The 17,543-nt window shown below is 36.4% G+C and overlaps 1 protein-coding gene across 4 annotated transcripts in view; it reads right to left on the bottom strand.

The window, feature by feature from the left end:
- LOC134205545 (fasciclin-1) overlaps positions 1–14,031 on the bottom strand; it is a 576,572-nt gene extending 562,541 nt beyond the window's left edge. For 2 of the 4 annotated variants that reach the window (XM_062680847.1, XM_062680846.1), the window contains exon 1: positions 13,140–14,031. In XM_062680847.1, coding sequence (XP_062536831.1) covers positions 13,140–13,328 — 189 coding nt within the window. In that variant the 5' untranslated portion in view covers positions 13,329–14,031. The remainder of the gene's footprint in view (positions 1–13,139) is intronic. The other 2 variants (XM_062680845.1, XM_062680848.1) reach the window with 2 other exon arrangements.
- Between the last annotated feature and the right edge of the window lie 3,512 nt (positions 14,032–17,543).

Genomic DNA, 17,543 nt, shown 5'->3' on the forward strand with positions numbered 1-17,543 from the left:
AACACATTATCATTAAACATATCATATACATTAGTTCTAATAAATTCTGATGAGAAATAATAAAAACAATATATTGTCTTATTAACAATTCCACGAAAAGGAAATGAAATGAATTCTTGCCAAGTAATTCTAAAATTAAAAAAAAAAGTGAAACAAACTCCAAAAACGTTTTAGAGGTAGCAAATTTCAAAACTTAAGAAAATCATAATCAAATTTATTACATATCAGCGCCATTTTAGTGAACCTATCACTAATTAAATGTTTTATAAACAAATGTGGGGCATAATAAATTACTTGACACATTTGCAATGTGTATTAGTAAGTCGATCTATTTAAAATCACTAGAAAGCTTTAGAAATAAGAAACGCTCAAAAATTGTCAGTTTGTGAAGAATTTTCGCATGGGTGGCCTTTCCCGAAGTGAAAACCTCGAGTGACCACAGTGTGAATAAGAATCCGGTAACATCTAGTGGTGTCGTCTGCAATCGATCGGGGCACAAACGAGAAAATATTGACATGATGACAGCTGGAGAATAGTCTGAAAGCGAAAAGGCTTCAACGGGGTTGATTCGGATTTATTGCGCGGAATTTAAAATATTACAAGAGGCAAAAAAGCCTAGAAAGGCTTCCGTGAAAAAAACAAACATTTAATATAATAATTGACCCTTCATTTTTATTGAGACAGTTTGTCCATGGCATCATAGCATCGGCTCAGAAGTTTATTCAGATTCAGTGAAATAATGCCAAAATAATCTTCCGTGTATGCGCCCAGCCGTATTATTAATAGTTAACGGATGCGAAAATAAAGCTTCAGATAAGGAATAAAAATCGATGAATCGTAAATATTTTATGATTTTAATAAATAATGCCCTAAACCCCAACGAAATGTCCTCTTCGTTTGCATCGAATTCTTCCGGCGAAACCACGTGAATGTGTTCCATCGTGGTTTCGATTATGGACCAATCGATAGCCTCCACGTGATTGGAATTTACGCGTAATCACAGCCGTCTGTCAACCCTTCCAGGGTCGCCACGTTAATCTCTGGCCCAATCTGTTGGTTATTGTGGTTCTTTGTCTGCCTGTATCGGAATTCCGGGCACGACAAATGATGCCAGTCAGTGAGAGAAAATATATATTTATTGGAAGAATTCGGGCTTGTTCGAAAAATAAATATTTTCCGATCGTTCCGTTGAGGAACAGGAAAGGAAAACAAAAGCAAATAATAATTTCGACGTTGGCGAATTATTGATAAGCGAAAAAATGTGGAATCTGTGTTGAATGAATTTTTGCACGGCGATATATCTTAACAGTCGTGTGAAGAATCCAAACAAAGGACATTTCTCCTGTTGTATTATTAATTAGGAAAGTACTTCTAATAACAATAAGCATGCAAGTCGCATCCCCGTGAATGTACATCAGATCTGTTCACTTCGATCAAAAGTATTACAAGCTCAGTGCTATGCCCTTCCATTTTTATGAGAAGCACGAGTAAGCCCTCTGGGTCCTCGCCCCGTGCCGCACATTCTAACGGTTTCCACTAAATCGCATTTTCATTTTTCTACCTGTCTTCCTTTTTACGGTTGATGGCGTCTTTCTGGTAATTCATGAGACGCCTTACTTTTCGTGCTGAGTCGGCCCCTGATGCAGCGATTGAAGAATTCTTATAACGTATTATGACATGAAAATTGTGACAGCCTGTCTAGTACAAAATCACGCGATAGTTGATTATCAAGTTTCGAAACTAAAGGAATGTTGTGGACCTGTACTGACGTTATCACTAATGTATAAATGTTGAAATTAGAAATGTTTCAAACTTTTGACACAAAAACGAAACTTCTATTTTTTTTCAATTTCCACGACCCGTTTAATATGTGAAAATGTGAAAGACGTAGTACTGTGCGTTAAAAAAAACAACTTAATTCATCGAGTTGTGATTCTGCCTTTCTCGCATTTAGCCAAGGCACCAACCTTATATGGCGCTTATATAGTTCGATTCCATTTTCCTAATAACTTTTAAACGCAATAGTCGATCGTTATCAAATTTGATAGTGACAAACAAGGCTTTGTCCCCTGTCGAATGCAATTTGTTGCGAGCAAATCGGTTAAGAATTACTATATGAAAAAGTGGCCAATGTTTTTCGGTTTTCGTGTGCACACACACACATACACACGGACAGACTGACATTTGTTCAGCTCGACGAGCTGAATCGATTGATATATAACATCATGGGTCTCCGAGACTTCTATAAAAAGTTCGATTTTGGAGTGAAATGATAGCTTTTCGGTACAACTTTTTTGTACGAGAAAGGCAAAAACTTAATTAGCATTCTTTATATTGATGTTTACCGTTTGTGATAAATTACTTTACTCATTTAAAACGTGTTCAGAATTCAGATAATTTATCAATTTGTAGAATGTGCGTAAATATTCAATGACTAATATTCAACCGAATATTGACAGTCCAGTGCCGAATATGAATTTGTCTGGAAGTGAGGTGACAAGTAAAGAAAGGTGGTCTTCAAAAAAAAAATTTGATTATTTTACACTCTGTTTTGGATTGTGAATTTCAACCAAGGATTTTGTCAGGTGAAACTTTATCAAACCATCAAAATGTAAAAAAAAAGAAAATGTTTGATTGCCCCAGTATTATCATTTTTCTATTTAATTTGCATCTTTTACTCACTTTCTCAGTAGTGCTGTCTTTTATATATTGGGTACAGGGTTTGCAGAAATCGCTCTCAATAGATAACGAACAACGATGGAAGAGAGGCAAAAACTGTTCCGAATCATAACAAGCCATGATAACAAATTTATCAAACTTGTAAACAAGTGCGAAAAAACAGAATCGGATAGGCAGCCCCCACAAGAAAATGGTGATTCTCGATTTGTTTTCGCTCCTTTCGTGTTGGTTACTGCACAGCTGTGTAGAACAAGTTGGAATGTTGTGAAAACTCATATATGAATATGTACATTATGTGGAAGATATTGATTTGGAAAATGTATTGGAGGCAGAGCTGTAAATATTCGATTATTTTTTATGAAGCCCATCGGCCTTCTTTGTCACTTCACTTCTAAACATATTCATTTTCGGCTCTGCACCGTCAATTTTCAGAATGAATATGGGTCAGTGAGTATTTATTTGAATAGCACTAATTATTAAATAATCGTAAAACTAAACACATTTTTGATGATTCAAATAAATACACGCATAGCTCTAATCCCGACGTTCAATTGAGGCAATTATCAGGGGAATGAGCAAGAAATAACGTTAACATGTTCAGTTAAATCAAAGTTAATTGCCTATTTCCGGGGATCAAATCACCCGACTTGGACGTTAATTTACAATGTTATGAAAACTCATATGTGAATATGTACGTTATGTGGAAGATATTGATTTGGAAAATGTATTGGAGGTAACCACTTTCCCTTCGATGGGACTCGAACCCATGACCCTACAGTACGCTAGACTGGTGGTTTAACCAACTAAGCTACAAAGGACCTCCCTAGTCTCCCTAGGACCTAGCTTACGCGGTTTTTTCAAGAATTGATTTTTATGCGATTTTTTTTCACTGGAATTTCGGGATTTCCGCGGTTAATTTAGACATATTTTGGGATTTACGAGGTTTTTTACATTGTTTTAATTTACATAGCACTACATTCCAACTGGAACTTGGCCTGCTTTTCAACTTAGTAATCTATCAGCATTTCTTTAGTTATTAATTCAATACCAAATTATCAAAACGACTTATCTGCTGTTGTAAACAAAGATTCAAACGTCGATTTGACGAATCTGATGGTACCACCATCAACAGGTAGCCAGAGCCTTCTCCTACTTATAGATAACGAAGATTTGCGTGGGAGTGGCAAATCGTCATTCCAAGAATCAAGGTCAGAATCAATTACGAATCAATTGATAATTTGGATATGTGATCGCTTGAAAGTGTTGTTCATCCTCGATTTGAAAAAAAAAAGTTTGTTTCTATCATCCTTTTCAAATATTGGTCTAAAAATTATATACATCACCAGGGTTCGTAATGCTCACTCAATCTCAGGAGCACAGGATAAACAACAAGAAGAGATTCACCCTGGGCTTTAAAATAGCTTGTTTGGTCTAATAGAACAGAAAAGTCGAAAACTTGTACAGTGTACATTAGAGTGATTCAAATTTGGACTTTGTCGCCCCCCGATGCTTAAAAGTTTGCATTTGCCATTTTAACAATTCTCCTAAATTTTGAGCTTATTTGGATCTAATTTGAGTGAGCACGCGCAGTTTGAAGTGTGTATGAAAATTACTATGAAAACAGTAACTTTTAAGCTAAGCCGATCCCCAACGCTTCCCATCGAGCTCTAAAAGCATATAAGTACATCGGCAACATAGAAAATTTACCAGGAAAAAGGTCGTCTTTGTTGTGAAACGATTTGATGCTTGCAAGAAAAGTTATTAAGGGAATACTGAATCGTGAGAGATTCAATTTAACACGTAAAGAATAACATCAATATCAATAATGAGCATTTTTGTTTTCTTCATAACTTTGCTTCCAAACGACAAATCGCTTCGCAACAACAACTGCTTTTCAACTTAAGAAGTATTCTTTGTAGTTAATGTAAATAAATAGTATATAGCAGAGCGTTAATGAATAAGGTTTCCAATGAATGATTAAATTTGTGATGATTAAATCATTCAACTCTATGATTAATGATTATGAATAATGAATTATTTATTTTTGACAATGATTAATGATTATGATTAACGATTAAATTAATTTTTGACAATGATTAACGATTATGATTAATGAATAAAACGTTTGGAGTATGATTAACGATTACCGATCGTGATTAAATGTTGACACAATATGTGTATGATTAATGATTAACGATCGTTATGATTGATGATTAATGATTATGAATAATTAAATTGAACGATTTGCATAGTGGTCAATAAACAAGTAACCCATCGACCGTATTTGGTTAATCAAAGGTACAAAATTTATATAATCATGATTAAAGATTAATGAATAAAAGCGATTTATGCAATGATTAAAATTGATGATTAATGAATAAACTCAAAACAGTTATGAATATGAGTAGTGATTAATGATTGAATGTAAAATTCTATGACTAACGATTAGTGATTAATGATTAAATCATGTTTTTTGAATGATTATGATTAATGAATAATGATTAAATAACCCATTATTCATTAATCATGATTAAATCTATGATTAATCACTAATGCTCTGGTATATAGGCCACCACCCGTAACGGTATTTCACATAAGAGTTGATTTTCACAGTAATTTCCATACAAATTTTAAATGGCGTGTGCACATTCAAATTACATCCAAATTTGCCAAAAATTTATCATCGGGGGCCAAAAAGTCAAAAATTGAATCACTCTAGTGTACATTACATACAGCTACGTAGTTCGACGTCGCCTTTACGTACAACCCGATTGGATTGCACGTTTTTTTTTTAACCCAGATCATTCCAACTAGCGGAGTTAGTGCTTTTCTTGTGAAATCTAATAAGAACAGTATACAAGAAAAGTCTACAATAGGACTGTTAGGTGAATAGACTCATTATATACATTTGGTTTTGCAACTCACCCTTACTCGATATTGGAGGGACCTTCTTTTTCTTCTTATTGTCGTTAGATTCGCCACAGGAAAATTGCTGCCTCGCAGCTTAGTGATAAGCCAAGATACCATAGCAAAACCATGCTGGTGGCTGGGTTCGATTCCCGGTTCCGGTCTAGGTAATTTTCGGATTGGAAATTGTCTCGACTTCCCTGGGCATAAAAGTGTCATCGTGTTAGCCTCATGATATACGAATGCAAAAATGGTAACCTGGCTTAGAAACCTCGCAGTTAACAACTGTGGAAGTGCTTAATGAACACTAAGCTGCAAGGTGGCTCTATCCCAGTGTGGGAATGCAATGCCAATAAGAAGGAAGAAAAATTGTATGATAAAGTTATATATCTATTGCAACACATGATAAAGCTCTAGAGGCCTGCATCGATACCCCATGACATGTTTGTGAACTGAGAAACTTCTGCAGAAAACACCAACAGGTGGGGGATAGAATCCATATGTGAAAGTATTATATTGCTGCTAGTCATGACAGAATCCCACCTTGCGTCTTGAAAAGTGTTGTGGCGCAATGATTCATCCTTTGGTGCTACACTTCAATATGTCGCTGCAGCAGGGTGCATTTTCCTCCAAATGGAAATCATCCGTAATAATTCATGTGATCAAAAAAGGTGATAAACAAAATGTTGAAAACTACCAACGACTGGAATACGTTTGTTTTTCGTGAGTCATTCTAGATTAAACATTCTAATTCTGCATTAATAAAACATTAGAGATAAAGCCATCAGAGAGCTTCGAGTTTTGTGATCTTATATTCAATTTTGAAAACTACTTCAGTTGTCAGGTGTCTCCATACCATACCAATTGAATTGCCAAAATAGAAGCCATATAAAGAAGTTTCGTCAAAAAATCCCTTCACAGGTTCGTATGGCGAAAGCCGAGAAACCTACCACCGTAATGAAGATCGATGTCAGCTCTTAGAATAGAAAGCTTTGGAAAACAGAAGTTCTATCAGTCAAGTAATCCTCGATTTAAAAAAATGCTGAGAATCATCGATGGATATATTAAGCCAGTCAGTAGTGCGAAATCTTCGGCAGAGTGGTTCTCTGCAGCTGCAGATTTTACAACCTCTTTCGATTCGTGTCTGAAAAATTCAAAGTAGAATTTCATCTTTGGGAACATCCATAAATGACGTAGCATTTTTGGGGGGAGGGAGTGTCTGCGATCTTGTGATGGAATGTGACGATGATAGTTGGTTGGGGCTTATGCTATGTTACGTAGCTTTTGTACAAAGCCGCAAAATTTTTTTTTTAATCAACAAAATAATATTTATACGCTGAGGTCGCATTTTATGCGGTTTGCTTTTGATTGTCTCTGGACTTTGGATTTAATAATGTGGATGACCCCACAAAAAATCGAAGAAAAATCAGGTGTGGTAGTCAAAAGCTGTGATAAAATTGAGGTTGGCGACAAATTGATAAATCCATCCGCATAAAGACCAACTCCAGTATATTACAGTAAAATCAAATTGAACAAATCGAGAGTTTCAAACGCAAGACAAGTTTCAGAAATAAATAAATAAATAAATAAGTCAAAAATATTATATTCGCAAAGAAGAGCTAACCGTGGTGGAGATTGGTACTCGGATTCTGAGCGCTTTTCCGCAAACGGGAACTTTAAGTGGTCTTGTTGCGTATGGGTTATCACGCATATCTAGAGAGTAGAAGCTTGTGGGTACGAGTCCCACCAATCACTCCAAATGTATAGTTAATTTTCTTGATCGCTTCCTTGCCCTTACATAAGGTGAAAACCAACAGGTTATCGTACTCAATAAAATTGCAATTATAATCACTTCGATTCTTTTCAGTATCAATTTGTCCATTTAGGGAACGTGTGCTGTGCATATGCGCAGCCAAAAAATATATTGAATGAAAAATGTCGATTTTTCGGCATCTAGAAGGATAAAATCTGTTGAAATATACAGAAATCAGTTCCAACTATTCTAGAAAACAGACGATGATAGGCATAGATTTCATTCAGTTGTTATTTTGATAAATTTCGTTCATCTCACTCATAGATATAATGTTTTAGGAGAAAAATTATGAAAAAACACTGAATCGATTTGAGGTACAACTAAATGTTAAACAAATAAGCTGAAATTTTACCAGATGTCTTTGCACAAAAATAATGAACACCAGATGACCGGTAAATTTTAGACACTCTCTCAAATTTAAACAGATCTAATATCTACATTTTTTCGTTATTATTGTTTTTTCTTTCAAGTTAAAAATGCAAATGATAATAACTCTGTGAAATATTAGCCGATTTATTTGGTTCTGCCAGGGTAGTTAGTAGCACATTTCAATCACTAGAAAAATAGATAATTAATGTGGTATAATGTATTAAAGGGTAAAACAGATCTAATTTCATGATTTATGAATATTTCTTGCATTACTAATAGCCTAGTCAAACTTCAGCAACTTGGTTAATAGTGTTCTGATACAGAAATTTACAGATTTAAATTTTACTGGAAATAAATTACATGACGTTTTATATCAAGATCCGCAATCCTATACACAATTATCAAGCATGATTGGCTTTCACATTCAGTCAAAGTTCTTGGCTATTTCACAGTTAGTTGAAGGTTTTTAAGGCCTATTAAGGTATCTAGCGTGAGAAGAACAGTTGACGACTCCGAACTAACGATGAAACCAAAGTGGGAAGTCTCCCGTTTGAATTCTGTATACTCGAACTGACGTCGATGCGATGTGTTCTAAGTAGGTTGTTCAGGGCCCTCCTTAGCCGTGCGGTAAAACGCGCGGCTACAAAGCAAGACCATGCTGAGGGTGGCTGGGTTCGATTCCCGATGCCGGTCTAGGCAATTTTCGGATTGGAAATTATCTCGACTTCCCTGGGCATAAAAGTATCATCGTGTTTGCCTCATGATATACGAATGCAAAAATGGTAACCTGGCTTAGAAACCTCGCAGTTAATAACTGTGGAAGTGCTTAATGAACACTAAGCTGCGAGGCGGCTCTGTCCCAGTGTGCCCAGTGCCAATAAGAAGAAGAAGAAGAAGGTTGTTCAGATGGCGTTGAATCATACGTGAATCACAAATTGGTTGATGATAATCTTGGAAAGCGATAACATAAAATTTTTAGGTGATTTAGAAATCCTTAGAAATCTGACACGTCTGACAATCTGTCACGAGCCAGCCAAGGGCTCTCTAATAAAGATATAAAAATAATAATAATTACTCTCTGATGAATAGTTGAAGAGGTGATCATGAAATGCAGAATGAATGTGTGGTCTGTATTTTAACAAAATGGTCAATCTGGTGTGCTGTCCACGAAGTGAAGAATGCTTTTATTATTATCTCGCAGCTCATATTGCGGCAGAATGGAATACAGGACTTACGCGATTCTTCCTCTTTTGAACAAATAAATACCCACTCGGGTCGAATGCATCGTCTATTAACGACCCCTTAATCGCGAGCAATGGTTCGTCGGAGTCTCAACAAACCATGATTTCCAATGTAGTCTCTATTTCTGTAATGTGGTCCGGCATGAGGAAACGAAGAACGACTAATTGCGGATCGCGAAATGGCAGAAACGTTTTGAACCGGAAAAAGTATTGGATATCCATAAATATGTAACAACGCAGCTATTCTCAACAAACGCATTCGATATTTAATAAAATTATATTGAGTTTGAATAGTTTTTTTTATTGTCTTTATTAGGGTGACTTTCAGCCCGAGGCTGGCTCGTCTCCGAGTTATAAAAGCTAGCACAGATGGAATTCATTTAAATTTATATACCAGTAAGCTCGATTGAATGTTGTGTTAATTCCACGCTTCAAATACGTGCTTGAAAATATTTTCTAATTACAAAATATTTAATGCGTGTAGCTAACTAAGCTACAAAGGAGGATAGCGAAAATTTCGAATTAACGTTTACATTTTGAACAATCATTTTCAGAAAACTTGAAAATCGATATTTTTTATATCCACGATTTTTACGACAACATTTAAAGAAACCGCGATTTTAGCGACTGGAAGAATAAATCCGTGAATTCAACGACTGTTGTAACAGCTCTGGTAATGTAAAACGGTAATGGAAACATTCGCTCCGAAATGTAGTGTGAAAGATTTCGATGGGCTATTTTCCCCCAATTGTGTATTTTAGACCCTTCTCCATACACTAACAATATTTGCATTGTTATGGCTTTTGAAACCATGAAGTGTGACATACATAATTCTATAATTGAAATCATTATCATATTAAAAAGTATAACGATTTTTCCATTTTCCATAACTAATTATGCTAAAATATGGCCTAAACATGCTTTGCATAGCAAAGAATATTGTGGCTAAATTTCATAAAATTTGGTCAACAAAAACCCCCCTGACAATAATAGAACAAAACCTGCCAAAGCCGTCATTTCCCCTATCTGAATTTGTGACGAAATGCTACGATGGAGTCGGGGGCGTAAAAATGAGCAAAATATGTTACGTCATTTATAAAAGTTCCCTTTTTTATTTTAACTGCAACTACATTTCAACGCACACTTCTGGCCATATTTTCTCCACGAAAAAAGATCGTTCAACAACATCGCCTTCTGCGGAAAACCAATCGTTTTCAGATATCGTTATTGAACTGGGTTCACGAATTGACAGAACCTTCAGCTGGACGAGACAAGTAACGGTGACAGCTGAACATCCAAGCGTAATACAGTGTTGACCCGATTTTATTACTCTCCGATGTTGTCTACTTCAGATTTTATCACGTTTTCGACCCGATTTTATCACGCTTTTAGTCCGATTTTTCCATCCAAATTTTTTTGGAAATATTGATCGTTGTTTTATTCTTGTAAATAGTACCGCAAGCAACACTGATTTATGTGAAATCATTTTCATTGCCTGTGGTTTATTACGAATCATTACTGAGTTCCTGTCAAAGATTTTGTCTATTCGAAAAACTGATCTATGTTCCAACAGTTTGTTTGAGAAACTGCATATGTCAATTTTTTTTGCAAAAATGAGATTTTTATACATTCCAAATCCTTGTCCAAAATACGTATTCTGGCAAAAAAACACGATTTTTTTTTCAGGAGCGCATGACTTTTTTTTTGGTTTTCTTCAAGAAACTACATATGTGCACGCACTTTGAAGAGCAATAATGGTGTGAAGCTTACAGTTTTTGCACTGGAAGTGCCCAGGATGTTGAGTTTTGCCAAAAACTATTGAGCTGTATCGAAGAAATCGAAAGATTCAGTGCCAATTTGTTTTAAAACAGTTGGTTTGTTGTTTTATGGAAATTGTGTAAAATGTGTATATGCTGCAGTTTCTCAAACAAATGATTAATTTGTGTAATGTATTCAAAAATTGAGAATATTTTTTTTCGGATTATGTCGCATTTCCTATTTTATTAACCCAAAACTCACCAGGGAGTAATGAAATCGGGATATTACTGTACTGCGATGGACTGGTTACGGTTACGCATAAGGCAAAACAAGACATATGTAGCATCCGTCAACAGTAGCTGTGGGCAACATCATACTTCAACCTCTCTAAAAAATATTTCAAATACATTTTTTTTGCGACAAGCCTACCATGGTGTGCTTGATGACAACATCCTACAAGTCGTACTGAGAACCTGAATATGTTTGAAAATATATAGTAAACGAGAAAGGCGAAACGTTTGATTCAAATCGAGATTTGAACTGTTTCAGCACAAATCTTTCCAAATGATTCATCTTAAGGAAAACGTCCTATCTTTGTGGTATGCCATATTGTTGCGGTAGTATTGAAATAGTTCACCCTGGATATGACTACATCCAAAACAATTATGCATCCGTTAAAGCTCTTCAAATTAACTATTTAAACACTTTTACATGTATAATGGCCAAAAATAAACATTTCCTTTAAAAATAGTTTCTCTTGAAACTATTGACTCCTCAAGGTCTTATTCTGTTATTCGAATCGATAAGAAATATACGCAATACCGCAACTATTAAGCTCCGAAAATACAACAACGATTGCGGTGAACTGTTTTTATTATAATAAGATCAAAACAACAAAACATAGCACAATTTATGTAATATACCTGAAACTATATTTAAAAAGCATTTATGTTCGACTTCTTGAGTGCGAAAAAAACACCCAGTCCATTTTTGAAGAATTTCCGAAAAACAACTTTGTTATGATACAGTCAGTGCTTGGTTTAATATACCCATTGAATGTCATTGTTGTACACCAAGTGTACATAAAGTATGGAATCGTTTGTTATGGAAGATCAGGAGACCTTTTTTAGGTTTACATTGATTGATTTACTCACAATAAGTAAAATTTAGCATAAACGCAGTCAGGTTTCTTGCCTTTGATGATTGTTTGAACAGCTTGAACAAAAATAGACGAAAAAAGCACTTTCACCATTAGACGGATTAATCTAGATGTTCAATTATATCATGCCGTTAAATGCTCCCGTGATTCCTTCCTCTTAGAAGTCAAATGGGATAAACTAATAGATCAAGCGCAGAATACCAAAAGTTTTATTTCTCCTTTGTAGAACATTAAGCATATCGAACATTTTGATTGGATTTATGAAATTAATAAGTTGGTGATTTTCTGTACATAAGTACACCCAATATGTTTTACACGGTAGGAATTCTTTAATTTTCCGATTAACCTAATTTTTCACAGGTTTTTAAATACCACCTGAATTTTCTTTGATTTTTTCATGAAGTTAACTCATAGTTTCCTTAACGCTAAAGGTCGTAATCAACAAAAACTCACTCGTGTAAAAAAGAACTGGGTGTATTGACCTTTTTTTGAATATTTTTTCTATAAAACTGAAATCGAAACCTTCCCAGTCGTCAATTTGACAACACAAACAAAAAAAATCGAAACCTTTACAAGCGTTCAGCTAGGAATATTAAGTACTAGTCGACCCGGCAGACGTTGTTCTGCATAGTAGGCGGAAATGCCCATGCAAAATTTCCATACGAATCTTAATTTTAGTATTTCACAATTTACTCAACCTTATTCGTTATTTTCACATGAGGAAATATCATATAAACCCGTCGGAAACGATAATGAACATAATATCTTCTGAAGAAATGAAGAAAATCCATCCAGCCGTTTTCGAGTTACGCGGATACGAACACAGACCATTTCATTTTTATTATATAGATTTTGATTCAGGAACACAGATAAGTTAATAAAAATTATTCAATAACCATCTCTTATTTAGATCTTAAATTGAAGATTTCAACAGAACATTTTAGAAATCAGACCGCTTATTTAACTCTCTCTCAGAAATCAATTGTTCCAGTACTGAGTTTAGTAATATATTATTTCTTGCTGCATCGATTTTCAATTATATAAACAAAGTTGATCTATCATTATATTGAGTGTAAACCATTACACAAACAAACTAAACCGGATTACTGAAGCCATTGATATTACAAACGGTTTAAACTATTCAGAATGTATCACCATTAGCGCAATTATTACTAAACGATAATTATCATCCATATCACGGTTAGATAGGTACCTGTGATAAATCGGGATCGGTGCTTATGTGTTCCTCCAGCGTCATTGCAATCGGCGTTCTAGATGCAACCATCGGAGTCATCATTGTCGTCAACAACATCAACAGCGAAGCAAGCGCTGTAGTGGTGGAGCTTATGGAACCTCCACCACCGCCAGACATTGCACTGAACCACTTGGAGTTGATCTTCATGCTCACTCGCCTTTTCAAATCTTTCACCACCACAACCGAATCGACAACACTTCTGCACACCTGTACGATCAAGTGATCGCTAGTATGAGATCACACAACCACTTAACTTCTTGACGTTTCTCTTTGTATCCTGTGATAGTTGGGCGTCGCAAGTATTTATACAAAACTCCACGACAGAATTCTATCTTCCAGTCGGAGATTACCGTTGCACAAAGATCCAACCAACCTTCACCAAAACAATACGTCACACCAATTCGTTGATTATTCACTCTTAAAAAAATGCAATTATTCAATCAACTTCCCCACGACAAAGAACCGAATGCATGAACAACACAACAGACTACCGCCCCAACAACAGCAGTACACCGAGCGACAACAAAACCTTCTCGTTGTAGAACAAGCCTCTCGTCGCACTTCACTGGCCACTGTTGAAACGCAGCACCAGCAACCTATCAACAAACTGCCAACTGCCGGCTTTCTTTCGATGTTTTTAATTTTCCCACTGAAAACTGAACGGAACGGTTCAGGTTCAGATCCTCAATCAAGAGGCACCTGAATGGAGGGGCACGAGACGATTTGAATAGTATCCAAAAATGCTATCTCCGTAGCTACATGCAAACAACCTGCCACCGAACTAATGACCCAGCACGAGACCGTCAAACCAATGTTCTTAACCGAACGAGCGTCGTCTAAAGACTAACAACCCGCTGCATCGAGTCGGATCCGTTTGCTGGATGGATATATCCAGCAGCAAGACCAGCATAGGGAGGAACAGTGTTGCTGGGTTGGATTGAACGGTGAGCATAGAGGAACATAAAAACGCACGGCCATACTTACAAAGTACAACCCTGTGGTGAGAAACTTTTTATGGCACGAGAAGAGAAGAGAGTTTTCGCCGACCTATCCAGAAACATGAATGAAATAAACGCTATAATATGGGAGAAGAGAAAAAGAGCACAACGGGAGCATGCTTTTGAATTTGTTTGTAAACATAAATCTGCAGATAGAGAATTGGGCTCTGTTTTGCAAACGTGCACGTTGCAAGCGGCAGATAGCATAACAGGTGTTCTGGTGACGCATGGTAGGTCGATTTGTGTACCTCGTCGCTTGATAGAACAGTTTGTTTATGTAGTGTGGAGTAAAGGTACCAGGCTTTTGTTTTTTGAAATCCGCGCATCATGCATAATGATTAATGATAATTTAAAAAAAATCTACTGATAGAAATATATGTACACTAGATTCTATTGGTTCTATTTAGACGTTGAACGTTATTTAGACGTTGAAAAAGAAGGAGGCAACCGATACTGTTCACTGAGATTAAACTAAGAGAGATCAATTGCAATACACTTAGGTACTACTGCTTTTTAGCTACATATTAGTTTTTTATGCTAAGCATTGCATGAGAATCTATGTATCATGCGTGACGAGTACAATGGATATGCCCAGGGACTCGAGAATGAATCATGCCCGAAAAGACCATCTTAGACGGGATCAAAATCGCCATGGCTGGATTAGTAATCCTACGCCTTTGATCACAAGAATAAATGGAAAGTGAAGACCTTTCTAGCACAAACAAACAGACATAACACATGGAACGTTCGCGAATAAAATTCGTCGTACGGCATACACTATCGACATCTGTTGTTTACGTCGACCGTTGAGTCAGTGAATCACTGAACGATGCAAGATTAGCTATCCGTTTTGTCTGTGTTTCTAGTGTAAGAAACTCTAATTAAAATGCAATTGAAATTCGCGAAGTCGAAGCAAATTCTGGTCTTCCCTCCTACGGGAAAACCCATTGCTATCTGTCAGAGTTGGAGTGAAACATGGCCGCGTTCCCCTCCTCTCTGTTTCACTACTGCAAAACCCATAAAGAACTTTCATTGGTTGTGTGCAGAATTTGGCTTCGATTTAGCGAATCTGACTCATGGACGATGTAGGAAACATACTGAAGTACATACAGAGCTGCAACTACTGCACAGATCAAAATATGTTGTGATATTAAATGTATTTTCATGCACATATTTGGAGCATGCAAATAAACGTAACATTCAATCGATCTCACTGTTCTTTTGAATCGAAATGAATTTGAACTGTGCTTGCTTGTAAAATTCAATCAAATTTAATTGAAAATCGAATGTTAATTCGTTTGATAGGGCTAGCTGCAATTTTACACCTCGTTGAATTTTCAAAATTATTTGCTGTGTGGAACTGAATGCCAGAGGAGCGTATCTCAATCATGATTACGCACTACGAACTCAATTAAATTAATTTGTTTAACTCAATCTTCTTCAAGCTTTAGTGATGAACTTTGTATTATCTTAAAAATCACTTTAATAAAGATTAAAAAAAAAAAATCTTCAAGCTTTTTTGTTTATGGCAATTACTTTATAGAAGATTTAAAATAGTAAAAAAATAAATCATTTTGATGCTAATCAATTGAATTTCTGGGAAAATTCCTGGAAAATTGGTGAAAGGTGGGCTGAAGATTTTTTTGAGAAAACCCTGGAGGAACTCCTGGAGGAGCTATTGAAGGAACTTTCTGAATAATTCTTTGAGAAACTTTTCAAGGAGCTCCTAGGAAACCTTCCAGACGAATTTCTAGAGGAATTTCCCGAGGAAAGGAACATCCCGGAGCATTCTTGGAAGAACTTTTAGAGAAAGTCCGGCAGGAGTTTTGGAGAAATTGCTGGATGACTTTTCCGAGAGATTCCAGGAAGAAGTTCCGAACGAATCCCTGGTCGATCTCGCGAAGAAATTTCTTAAGGAATATCCCGAGCAAATCCCAAAGAAATATTCTGAAGTGTTTCTGGATTTTTTGGATTTTTTTTGGAGAAACTTCCCGAGGAATTCCAGGAGTAACTTCACGGAGAATTCATGAAATTCCGGCAGGAACTTCGGGAAGAACTTCCGAAAGATCTCCTGGTCGTCCTCTCTGAGGAATTACTGAAGTAACGTCTGGAGAAATTCCTGAGGGAACATCCGCAGAATCCTAATCCTAATTAATAAACTTTCCTAAGAATTCCTGAGAACTGCTGAAAAAAATCCTGGAAGATCTTTCCGAGGAACTTCCGTAAGAATTCTCGAAGAAAATTCTGGATGAATTCCTCAATAAACTTCTGGATGAACTACTGAATAAAATGTCAAAGGATTTTTTCCGGAAGTTTTTGCAGAAATTCCTTCGGAATTTTCTCCAAGAATTCCTCCGGAAGGTCATCCAGCAATGCCTCCGAAGGTTTTTCCAGGAATTTCTCAAGAAACGCTTTCGAAAATTCTTCCAGAATTTCTCCTGATATACCTCCAGAAATTCTTTAAAATATTCTCCTGGAGTTCGTCTAAATATTTCTCTAAATATTCCTTCAGATATTTCTCAGAATATTCCTCCCGGAATTCCTCTAGATGTCCGAATATTCCTCCAGAAATTCTTCCGAATATTCCTCCAGATATTCCTTGGAATATTCGTCCAGGAATTCCTCCAAATATTCGCCCAAGAATTCCTTAGGATATTCCTCCAGGAATTCCTTCGAAAATTTCCCCAAACATTCTATCGGATATTCCTCTAGGAGCTCCTCCGGATACAGGAATTCCTCCGAATATTCTTTCAGTTATTATATCGGGTATTCCTCCAGGACTTCCCTCGGATATTCCTCCAGAAATCCCTTCGGATATTTCTCCACGAATTCGTCCGGATATTCCTCCAGTAATTCTTCCGGGTATTCGTCCATCCAAGAATTCATCCGGATATTCTTCCAGGAATTCCTCCGCATATTCCCCCAGGATTTCATCCGGAAATTCCTCCAAGAGTTCTTCCAAATAATCCTCTTTCGGATATTCGTCCAAGAATACCTTCGAATATTCCTTCAGAAATTTGTCCGGATATTCGCCCGAGAATTTCTCGGGTAATTCCTCCAGGAGTTCCTCCTGGTATTCCTCCAGAAATTCCTCCGGATATTGCTTCAGGAATTCCCCAGAGCATTCCTCCTGATATTCTATCGGAAATTCCTCCAGGAGTTCCTCCAGATTTTCCTCCAGGAATTCCTCCGATTTTTTTTTTCAGATATTCTTTTAGATATTCCTCCAGATGTTCTATCGGATATTCCTCCAGGAATTCCTCCGGATATCCTTCCTGAAATCCTTCCGGATATTCCTCCACTAATTCCTCCAGATATTCCCCCAGTAATTCTTCCGGATATTCGTCCAGGAAATCCACCGGAT

The sequence above is a fragment of the Armigeres subalbatus genome, chromosome 1, assembly GCF_024139115.2.
Source record: "Armigeres subalbatus isolate Guangzhou_Male chromosome 1, GZ_Asu_2, whole genome shotgun sequence".
Lineage (NCBI taxonomy): Eukaryota > Metazoa > Arthropoda > Insecta > Diptera > Culicidae > Armigeres > Armigeres subalbatus.